Source organism: Musa acuminata, chromosome BXJ1-2 (genome assembly GCF_036884655.1).
Source record: "Musa acuminata AAA Group cultivar baxijiao chromosome BXJ1-2, Cavendish_Baxijiao_AAA, whole genome shotgun sequence".
Taxonomy (NCBI): domain Eukaryota; kingdom Viridiplantae; phylum Streptophyta; class Magnoliopsida; order Zingiberales; family Musaceae; genus Musa; species Musa acuminata.
Window position 1 is genome coordinate 2,089,033 of NC_088328.1, and position 11,421 is coordinate 2,100,453.

General features: G+C 41.6%; 2 protein-coding genes across 3 annotated transcripts; both read left to right on the top strand.

Moving 5' to 3' along the window:
- Positions 1 to 223: 223 nt before the first annotated feature.
- Positions 224 to 5,099, top strand: LOC135612190 (protein disulfide isomerase-like 1-4). The gene is made up of 12 exons (XM_065108137.1): positions 224 to 770; positions 916 to 1,045; positions 2,145 to 2,307; positions 2,689 to 2,807; positions 2,898 to 2,978; positions 3,390 to 3,476; positions 3,807 to 3,881; positions 3,984 to 4,052; positions 4,144 to 4,224; positions 4,290 to 4,424; positions 4,580 to 4,636; positions 4,748 to 5,099. Exons 1-12 carry the CDS (start codon positions 238 to 240, stop codon positions 4,907 to 4,909), a joined length of 1,692 nt encoding a protein of 563 aa, XP_064964209.1. The 5' UTR covers positions 224 to 237; the 3' UTR covers positions 4,910 to 5,099.
- Positions 5,100 to 5,869: 770 nt separating this feature from the next.
- On the top strand, positions 5,870 to 9,158 carry LOC103974206 (glutamyl-tRNA reductase 2). 2 transcript variants are annotated; one of them, XM_065085881.1, is made up of 4 exons: positions 5,870 to 6,408; positions 7,309 to 7,550; positions 7,694 to 8,829; positions 9,001 to 9,158. In XM_065085881.1, exons 1-3 carry the CDS (start codon positions 6,153 to 6,155, stop codon positions 8,825 to 8,827), a joined length of 1,632 nt encoding a protein of 543 aa, XP_064941953.1. In that variant the 5' UTR covers positions 5,870 to 6,152; the 3' UTR covers positions 8,828 to 8,829; positions 9,001 to 9,158. The 2 variants fall into 2 exon arrangements, with proteins under 2 accessions (XP_064941953.1, XP_009387243.1); XM_009388968.3 differs by having other exon boundaries at positions 7,694 to 9,158.
- The last annotated feature ends 2,263 nt before the right edge of the window (positions 9,159 to 11,421 follow it).

Consider the following 11,421-nt stretch of genomic DNA (forward strand, 5'->3'; position numbering starts at 1 on the left):
GATCTGGGTTCTTTTTTCTGATGGAGTTGGTCCTTCCGTGGCCTCGTGTGTGCCGCCCGCTTTCATCCGCCCATAAAGCTGACGCATGAAACGTGGCGGTATGACTCGTCAAAAGCGGACTTATTTACGTCACCGTGTCAGTGCTGTTCCCCACGTGTCCAAATCTCTTCCCCTCGTCATATTCGACGCCACCTCGCGTCGACAACCCTCACTCTCTGGCACCTGGAGGTGGAAACAATGGCGTCTCGAGCGTTCCTCCTTGCCCTCACGATCTCGTCCCTCCTCCTCGTGCATGCCGTCCTCGCTTCCGCCTCCACCGTTCCGAAGGTCCGCGGCAATCCCGACCTCGATGAGGAGGACCTCAGCTTCCTCGACGAAGAGGAGGAGGGCGAGAAGCCTCCCCACGCCGGCGACTTCTACCCCGAGGACGACGGCGCCTTTGGCGGCCTCGACGGCCGAGCGCACGACGCGACCCCCGTGTTCGACGAAACGGACGTCGTGGTCCTCGGGGACGGCAACTTCAGCGAGTTCATGGGGAAACAGCGCCACGTTATGGTGGAGTTCTACGTGCCGTGGTGCGGGCACTGCAAGGCCCTGGCGCCGGAGTACGCGGCGGCCGCCACGGCGCTCCGTGGCGAGGACGTGGTGCTCGCCAAGGTGGACGCCACGAAGGCGAACGTGCTCGCGCAGAAGTACGACCTGCAGGGTTACCCCACCGTTCTCTTCTTCGGCGACGGCGTCCACAAGGACTACCCCGGCCAGAGGAATAGGTAGGCGTCCCGGGACACAGAACCGAGCTCTTTCTTTTCCTGGATCTGATCCGCTAAGATAAAAGCCTTGGGATAGCTGGACACTGTGCTTATCAGATGATCGAGAGCAATGGCATTTCTACTGATGAGTGCATTGTCGATGCAGGGATGCAATTGTTGCCTGGATCAAGAAGAAGATTGGACTTGGAGTCCAGAACATAATGTCAGCTGAGGAGGCAGAAAAGATCTTGACTTCTGAGAGCAGACTTGTTCTGGGCTTTCTTGACTCCTTGGTGGTAATTTCCTCAGCCCTATTGGTTTTGAACCTTAGTAAACTTAGTGCTGATTTGTTCTTTGAGAAATATAAATCCCTAAAAACCAATTAACTTTACTGTTGAAAGAGAACAATATAGTTTAAGAAACAAGTGCATGGTGTGCAAAAGATTGATGCAAAGTGTAAGGTGGTCAAGTCCAAATCGTTTCCAATCAGGAGAAACATGTCAAACTTGAGTTCTAGGATAGAGTATAAATTACATTGTATAATAAGATTAGGTGACAAGAATTGTCCTCAAGGAGATAAATTTTCTGCTTGCAAGGGGTAAGACCCTACACCGGTTACCTTCCAAAAACACAGTGGCGAGAAGAACCTTATGCCTTTTCAGTAAATCAGGTTCCGATATTGGAAGAACAAAATGTTTATCTTGTGGCTTTTATCATCAGATTAGTGAATAAAAAATGGACATATTTTCATATGTTGCACTGCTTCTGATCTAGCTTATGGTTTAGCTTATGGTTGCAATAAGTGTTGATCTTGATAGGAAGAAGGAATAGAGTTATCAAAAAGAGGAAGAGTAGGCTAATTTCAGAAACTCTATCTATTTTTTGACCTAGGTTTATATAGTTTCCAAAGATACATTATATTAGTTATATTCAAAATAAATCATTCTATTTAAGAAATCTTTTAAAGAACCAATAACCAAATTAATTTGTCTTTTCATATACATTTAATATATTTTTTTCTTGATGTAATGAATCTGCAATGAACCTCTTTTCTTTTGATGAGAGGACTTCTATTGAGGGAGGACATGTTTAATCTTTCTCGTTTTCTCTTTTGATGAATCTAGAGGACTTCTATTGATGCAATAATCAAACTTGAACATGTTTAATTCCAACAATAAGATCACTTCTATTGAGGGAGAACATTTGATGAAAATTTTTCACAAACCACGTATTCATGAATCAGAAAGATTTTAAAATATAGTTTATATTTTTTGGACATAATTAATGTCAGGTCATTGATAACATTTTTTTGTTTTCGGATGTCTGTGATACAATTGCATCAGCTAAGTGATTTCTTCCGCATCGTCTTCTTTTGTTTTCCTTGGATATTTGCAGGGCGCTGATAGCCAGGAGCTTTCCGCTGCTTCGAAACTTGAAGATAATATCAACTTCTACCAAACAGTGAATCCTGACGTTGCAAAACTTTTCCACGTCGATGCTGATGCTAAACGCCCTTCTTTAGTATTGCTGAAGGAGGCAGACAAGATCTCCTACTACGGTAAACTCAATTTTCCAACGATATGAATGTACCATCAGCTAGGGATGGCAATTTCAAAAACTGTACCTGCGGTGCACCTGCTCGATCCGACTCGATTGGGTTGGGATCAACCAAATTTGACACCTCAAGCTTGCCCCCTTCCTATCCCAGCTAGTCCCCATCCACGGAAAGAAAGAACAGCGTTAATAATTTCATATTAGATAATTTTCTCTTCTATTATTACAAATATTGATGCATTTTTCCAAAAGCATTCACATCAACAATATGATGAATTTTTTGTATATTCAGGTAGAGTATTATATTATTTGCCATCTCTAGTCCCTAATACTTCACTGAAAGCATAACAGGTGGTTATTGACACTGTGGTTTCGATTCACGTAGATGGTCAATTCAGTAAGGCAGCAATTGTTGATTTCGTGATCGCCAACAAGCTTCCCTTGGTGACCGTACTTAGCAAGGAAACTGGCCAAGACTTGTTTGACAATCCTATTAAAAGACAGGTAGGCCTTACCAAGCTGAAATATGTTATTCCTTTTCCTCGACTAATTTTATTCATGTCTAGAAATTGTCTTGTAATCTTTTTCTGTCAGCTTTTGCTCTTTGCAATGTCAAATGATTCCAAGATCATCATGCCAGCATTCCAGGAGGCCGCAAAATTATTCAAGGGAAAGGTAAGTGCTAATACTTCTCTCTTTGCAGTTTATGAATGTTGACTAATTCTCATTAGAATAAAATACACTTTTGTTTCTTCTCATTTCAATCTATTGAACTTTCAGAATTTGTCTTAAAGGAGGTAATAAATAATGCATTAGTATGGTATAATTATAATTAGTTTGTCGCTTGAAGTTTCAATTTTCTTTTTCTTTGCAATGCTCAATTTTGCAAGTGAAAATATGACAATAGGTGGTGGTAAGTTATGAACTAACTATAGGTGAGTAGTTGTGTGTCATTTACAACATTTTTCCTTCGTTTTTCATCTGTCTCAGCTTGTTATCTTTTGAGCCATCGATATATATATATATATATAATTATTTTTTGTTGTAAAAACGCCTGACTAGCGACATTTTCTATTTTGTCTCAAGCTTATTTTTGTATATGTGGAGATGGACAATGAGGATATCGGAACACTAATTTTGGATTACTTTGGAGTGACCGAAGACGGTCCGAAGGTAATAATTCTCCCATTGCCAACTCCTCTATTTTTGTTGTTTTGTTTATCAGAGGCATTTCAAACTTAACCATGATAATGCATTTGTCAACTCTTGTCGCTCTTCTTCTATTTTGATAACTGCGATTATTGTATGTCTTGACTCCAATAAGAGTTCTTACACAGGTTGAAAAATCACCCACTGCATCTCTAATTCGGGATATATATATAATAGTGATATCATGAACAAAGAGCCACTTGAATCTTGAATCTCTGATTTGATTTCATATTTCTTAATATTTATTTGACTGCTTCTGGTGTAATTTCTATTTACATCCTGAGATTTATATAGGTCTTGGCTTACACGGGACATGAAGATACTAAGAAGTTTATGCTTGATGGTGAAGTCACACTTGATAATATTAAGGTCAATGTCTCCTACGCCCATATCTCAAACAACATTACGATCGCATCATTCGGCATAATCACAATCTTCTAACATTAACATTGGTTTGTTTTCTTGAGTCAGAAATTTGCTGAGGATTTCTTGGCAGGCAAGCTTAAGCCCTTCTACAAATCGGACCCGATACCTGATACCGTAAGTCGTCACACAGTTTCCAGCTCCAGCCTATATCTATTGGCCATCGGCATCTCTGATCCAGCATCCATATTATCGTTGATGTTCGTAGAACGATGGGGATGTGAAGATCGTGGTTGGAAACAATTTTGAAGAGATCGTCTTGGATGAGTCGAAGGATGTTCTTCTTGAGGTGAAACAATTGGTACTCTACGCCGAGACTACCCGTTCTCATTTACGATTTTGTTGTTAATTCAGATATACGCGCCATGGTGTGAGCATTGCCGAGAACTAGAACCAGCATTTAACAAGCTTGCGAAGCTTGTACGGGGTGTCGAGTCGCTAGTCATAGCGAAAATGGAAGGCACCAGAAATGAGCACCCTCATGCCAAGGTCATATGTTTCGATCAACTTGGTATTTGATCTTCGATGCACATATAAATGTTAAAAGGTCCTTATGGGCGGCTATTGTATAAATTCAATCGAACTTTCTGGATGAGTTTTAGGCAGACGTGAAGCAGGTCTTCATGCTCGACTAAATGTTTCAGGCTGATGGTTTCCCCACGCTGCTCTTCTATCCAGCCGGAAACAAGAGTTCTGACCCGGTAAGTGAATCGTAGTTGTACTGTTGATGCCTTGTGCTTCTCTTGCTTTCTTGTTTACCATCATTCCAGGATGGATATCATGACCTTCGCTTGTTTACTTCCACACTGCAGATGTTAGTCGATACGGATGGAACCCTGAAGGCACTGTATAAGTTCATCAAGAAGCACGCGAAGATCCCGTTCAAGATCGAAAGGCCGGCGTCGGTCTCCGAGGAATCAGCTTCTTCCGTGGGTGCGAAGAGTGCCGGGACGGGTGTGAAGGAGGAGCTGTGATCCTTCCAAGCTGTTGTTGTTGTTCATGCAAACAAACACAAAGGGGAGCAGTAACACAGTTGTGTTGCTGCAGTTCCCCCGGCATGGAAACTTTGGCTGGTGAGTCCTGAGCATGCATTAACATGTTGTTCCTGTCAAAGCAGTAGACTTCAGCCCAACTGCAAGAAGAACAAAACTCCCTCCTTTTCTCTATCTATAGCCAAACCTACCGTTCCTTCTTTATCGTGCTTTGGATGTGCGGCAAGAAATGAACATCCGGAATGTGTTTAAGAAAGATATTTTGATCAACAACTCCATCACGACATCATCATCATCATCATCACAATTCCAAGCCTGGGATCCAACTTGACCAAAAGGGGTACAGCATAAAAGTTAAGATCATGCAACCATTTATTTAATCGATGATTTATTGACTATTGGTTGAGGTGGGCAAACACAGCTCTCAAAATTAATTGAAGATAGCAACCTAACTCGTTCACTTTGTCAACCCAAATTATGATCTATATGGGCTTTATTCTTTCTCTCTCTCTCTCTCTCTCTCTCTCTCTATATATATATATATATATATATATATATCCATTATCGTTAAATAACAATACATAATTTGATCAAGGATGAGATGGAACACATGGAGCGGGTGCGGGTGACGAGATAGAGCGCGTAGGGAAAGCAGCCAATGAGAGGGCGCGGAACACCCGCCTCCGCTATCCGCATCTCCCATCCGCTCACCACGCGCACGGTGACCCCACCGACTTTTAATAAAAAACAAGAAGACTGTAACTTCTCCCAGCTACCCGTTCAATGATTGATAACATTAATGTGGGACCCACAACAACTGTCAGCCAAGTGAGACGCGTAACGTTTGCAGGTCGTAGGAAAAGAGAGTGCTTGCGAACTCTTCTTTTCTTCGGGCCCACTTGCACAGCAGCCGACGGCCACACCGCTCTATCTCTCTCCCTCGTTTCGACGGCCTCTTCTGACCATTCCATTGCCATCTCCACGCAAGGAAGAGGAAACCGAGAGGGGAGAGACGGGGAGGGAGGAGAAGAGACGAAGCGATACGACGCACGCCGGTGCTCTTCCGCGCTTCCTTCTTTCCCCGATCTCAATCACTCGCTTGGAATTTCTCGCACCCCTCTCGATCGATCGACAAGAGAGAGATCCATTTTATTCGCCTTGTTCTTCTTCTTGACTGTGGAGGAACAGGGTTTTGATCTGTGTTTTATTGCTGCTGGAGTCTGTAATGGCGGCTACGAGCGGAGTGGCGATCACCTTCGCGGGGGCGGGGAAGGCCGAGGCTTTCCTCCGGAGGAGCTCTTCCTCCCGGTCGCCGTGTTCGATTGGATCTTTCGGCGGCCCCGCGTACGGTGGGAGCCGGAGGGTTGCTCCTCGGAGGAGCCCTCGCTGCGAGGTGCGGTTGGATCTCGAAGAGAAGTCGAAGTCCGCGTCGGCGTCGGCGTCCGCCGGAGCCCTCGAGCAGTTCAAGATCTCCGCCGACCGTAAGCCGCTTGCCCATTCTCCTTTCACCTCTTTCTCTATTAGAAATGAATGGCTTCGTTCTTTCGACGAATAGAAGGTCTGCAGAACTTGCAGAATTTTCTGACAGGAATTTCTAATTAATTGAGTACGTCTGGTGGTTGATGTGATGAAATTAATGTACACGGATGACATTATCTGATTTTTTTATTATTTAGGATTAGTATATTTTGATCAATATCACGACGAGATGGCGATTACTTGATGCTTGTGGAAATGCCAACAGAAATGGGATCTTAGACTGGTCTGTGTTTATGTTTCCTGTGCCCTTTCTTGATTTCTTGGAACTTCTCTAGGCACTATCGATTCACTAATTCTGGCATCAGTTCAGTTCTTGTTGTAATAGGAAAATAGTAGCTGGATTTTCGTAATCGAAAACATTGCTCCGAAATTTTTTTGTTTTTAAAGAAGAAATTTCCATCATATTCAATGAGAAACTATCACATGTGCAACAATGCACTAACCAATTCGGATGGTTATTTTGTTAATGATGATCGGAAAAGAAGCATCATAGGTGCTGCTGTTGCAGATGCTTCAGCTGTCTTCTTTCTTTGAGAAACATGCTTTTCACATCTAGGATTGTTTTTTTCTTTTTTGTGTCTATTATTTTGTAGCACCTTTAAGTTCCTGATAGACCTGTTTCCTTACGGGTAAATAATTTCTTTCTATTATCATCTCTTGTGTTTGCCTTGATATATAGGCTATTTTTTGAGTCATGCAAGTGAAACTTCTCTCACATGAATTTCCTCACAAAGGTTAACAGTGCAAGCGTTTTGGCAGCTCGGGGATAGTGATAAAGTTAGTGGACTCTGATGATTAGTGAGCACAATCCATTAATGTTCTTCTGCTTCATCTTTTTGCAGGATATATGAAGGAAAGGAGCAGCATAGCTGTTATAGGTCTTAGTGTTCATACAGCTCCAGTCGAGATGCGTGAAAAGCTTGCTGTTCCAGAGGCACAATGGCCTCGTGCTATTGGTGAATTATGCAACTTGAATCATATCAGTGAAGCTGCAGTTCTCAGTACATGCAACAGAATGGAAATATATGTAGTTGCTTTGTCTTGGAATCCTGGAATCAGAGAAGTGATGGATTGGATGGCAAAGGTAGCTGTTTTCACTTAATCGTGTAAATTTTTTTTCTGACTTGTCATGCCATTCATCTTTCCCTTGCAAAAGCAAACTGGTATTCTGAGCATAGTTTATAGCCCATCAATTGTTAATCATGTGCTTTTGTATGGCATATTCAGACAAGCGGAATTCCAGTGGCTGAGCTCCGACAACATCTTTTTGTTCTTCTCGATAGTGATGCCACAAGACATCTGTTTGAGGTATCAGCAGGGCTCGACTCACTTGTCCTTGGAGAAGGACAGATTCTTGCTCAAGTTAAACAAGTTGTAAGAGTCGGGCAAGGCAGCCGAGGGTTGGGGAAAAATATTGACAGGATGTTTAAGGATGCCATCACAGCTGGAAAAAGAGTTCGCAGTGAGACCAATATAGCATCCGGTGCAGTTTCTGTAAGTTCAGCTGCAGTTGAGTTGGCTCTTATGAAGCTTCCAAAGTCCCATTCTGCATCTGCACGGATGCTGGTGATTGGAGCAGGCAAGATGGGGAAACTAGTGATCAAACATCTAGCTGCAAAAGGGTGCAAAAGGGTTGTGGTTGTGAACAGGTCAGTAGAGAGGGTAGATGCTATCCGTGAGGAGATGAAAGATATCGAAATTATCTACAGACCTTTTTCTGAAATGCTCACCTCCTCTGCTGTGGCGGATGTCATTTTCACAAGCACCGCATCTGAGACACCCCTATTCTTGAAAGAACATGTTGAAGCTCTTCCTCCGGCAAGTGAGGCAGTTGGGAGCGCAAGACTTTTCGTGGATATTTCAGTTCCCAGGAATGTAGGATCTTGTGTTTCCAATGTCGAACATGCTCGAGTGTATAATGTCGATGACCTCAAGGAAGTCGTGGAAGCCAACAAGGAAGATCGCCTGAGGAAGGCAATGGAAGCTCAATCGATAATCACACAGGAACTGAAACGGTTTGAGGCATGGAGGGACTCTCTGGAGACTGTTCCAACCATCAAGAAGCTCAGATCCTATGCTGATAGAATTCGGGCTTCTGAGCTCGAGAAATGTCTCCAAAAGATTGGTGATGATGCTCTAACAAAGAAATTGCGAAAAGCAGTTGATGAGCTCAGCAGCGGTATCGTTAACAAGCTTCTTCATGGCCCACTGCAGCACTTGAGATGTGATGGCACGGATGGCAGGACTCTGGATGAGACCCTTGAAAACATGCATGCACTTAACAGGATGTTTAGTCTTGACACTGAGAAAGCTATCTTGGAGCAAAAGATCAAGGCCAAAGTTGAGAAAAGCAAAAGTTAAAGGTCGTTCAAACATCATAGGACAACTAATCATCACAAGTCCTTGAGATTATTGTTGTATCTTTCAAAATTTTTTTGTCAGATTTTCTGCAAATTCTACTGCTACCAAGCCTCTGTTTCCATTCTCAACATCACTCACATTCAATTGACCTAATTCTTGTATCATCTTCTTAGAGAGACGGGAGAAACTAAACCCTCGAAGGCATCTAAACATTGCAAGCATTCTACGATGGCTATCTTCTTCGTGGTAGCTGGTCAGTATCATACACTTGTTTTGTGTACGTAAGCACATTGATCCTTGCATGTTTATTTTGATTTGTGGATTTGGATCCCGGTAACATGTTTCTTGATGACTGTTAACTGTGATAATGTTTCTGGTCATTTGAAAATATGAATTTGGAATTAGATCGGAAGGTCTAGATTCATCAAGTTTAAATTTGTTGAAATGCATATTAGCAACTTTTGCAGGCCAGCAGCAACCAAGAGGTGTTAGGATCTTAAGTGAATTAATGCTATGATAAATTTTAATCGATCTTAAAGTTTGATCATAAAATCTGTATCGAAAATATAATTAACTAAATAAAAAGTAAATAATCATAAACAAAAGTTATAAGTAAGAGAGAGAATATAAACCAATTTATAGTAGTTTGGTCTTCTTGACCTACGTCCATTTCCGATTTCTCTTCTCTCGAGGTCATTGATTTTCATTATCGATCTTTTTTTCAATAGGTACAGATCAATCATTTTTGCTAAATTTTTCTTCCTTTTATAGGCTTAAGAGAGAACTTGCATGCTCATTTTTTTATAAGAGATTTCTCACATTCTGCAACTTAGTATCATAACTAAACTTATGAAGGAGGAAAAAGAAAGCTATAATACTTCACAAACTCAGGAATGGATGCTCCATCAATCAAGCCTGAGTGAGGTATTTATAGACCCCAGAAGACTTTAAGAATGAAGCTAAAAAAATTCAAATCTCTAAAATTTGGAGGTACGAGTGATACTATCGTTAATATTAGATGATATCATCATCGCAACTTTTGCTATTATAATTTTGGACTTTAGCGGTACTACTACTACAAAGTTTGAATTATGGGTGGCACTACCATCTGTCATAGACAATACCATTATCGGAAAGGCTGACAAGCATAAACAATTATTTATTGATAGACTCAAGTAGTACTACCGCTTAGGCCTGGTGGTACCACCTCCCAGTTTTGCTTTAGGCCACAAATTTGGCATTCTAAAGTTTTGTTTTAAGCTCACTGATTTTTTTATAAGTTGACATTATTTTGGTTTAATATCAACTCAAATTGACCTAAAATAATCTTATCTTGACAAATCAATGACATATTTACAAAGCTTTCGACATGTTGTATGCTCTTTCTGTTGAATCTCGGATTTTGATGATAAAATCAATTGATATGTTTGTGATCTAATCTGTGTTATGAGTGATGCTGGAAGCTTCGATCATGTAGAGATAATTAAAATAGGAAGAATCATGTTGGGTCTAAGTGGAACATGTTAGAAGATTGGATGTCGAGCCGAAGGATCGGTCGACGTTTCAACAGAAGGCTTCAGGCCATGGGTTCGAGCATTGGGCCAAGAAGAGCAAAAATTACGACAAGGAAATCAAAGTTGCGGAGGTCAACTGGCTGATTGGGCACTAGGCCGCAAGAGAGGACGATACGCCAAAAAATCAAAAGAGGCGTCGATGAACCAATGACATGCCAGACAATATTTGATTTAGCTTTGCAATAATTATCTAGATCGAAATAGGTTTTAGGCATAATTTGGTTAGAATTGGGCCAACTCAATTATGGTCTAATTGGGCCCAAGTTTGGGTTGTGCTGGACCAAGTGAAAGGCCCAAACAGTAACCTAAATTGGTAGAACCGTCGGTGGCACAATCTTTGAGACTATGTCAAGTGGTGGTACCGCTAGTCTTGGTAGTGGTATCACCCAAACACAGTCTCCAAGAGACTATCAGTAGGTGGTACCACCTAGTGTCAATGTTGTAGGTGGTGGTATCGCCCAACACAGGTGGTGGTATCGTTAGTACCTCGAAAACCGAGGATGAAATACTTTTAGGCTCCAAGTTTGAATCCATTTGAGGCCTATAAATACCATCTCATCCCTGGTTAACACACACAAGCATAGAGAACTTAAAAGTGGGAAAACGCTATAGCAATCACTTAAGAGATCTCCTCTAGTTCTAAGTTTAGAATTCTATTTAAGGAGGAGTGAGTGCTTGTAAAAGGTTGTCTCCTAAACTTGTGAAAAGGAGAAGAGGAGTGTAAAAGGGTAGTTGATATTCACCTATTGAAGGAAGATCGATAGTGGAAGCCAATAGCCTCGAGTGAAGAGGAATCGGGAGTGGATGTAGGTCATGATGACTGAACCACTATAAAAATCTGGTTTGCATTTCTATTCTACTCTTTACTTTAATTGCAAACTGAATTATTACTTTCACTACCTTACAAATACACTTTTAAGTTAACATCTTTCTGAAACAGTTTTTGAAGATTTTTGACTTGATGTAATTTTATCTGCTACACTAATTCACCCCTCCCTCTTAGTGCTGACTTGATCCTAG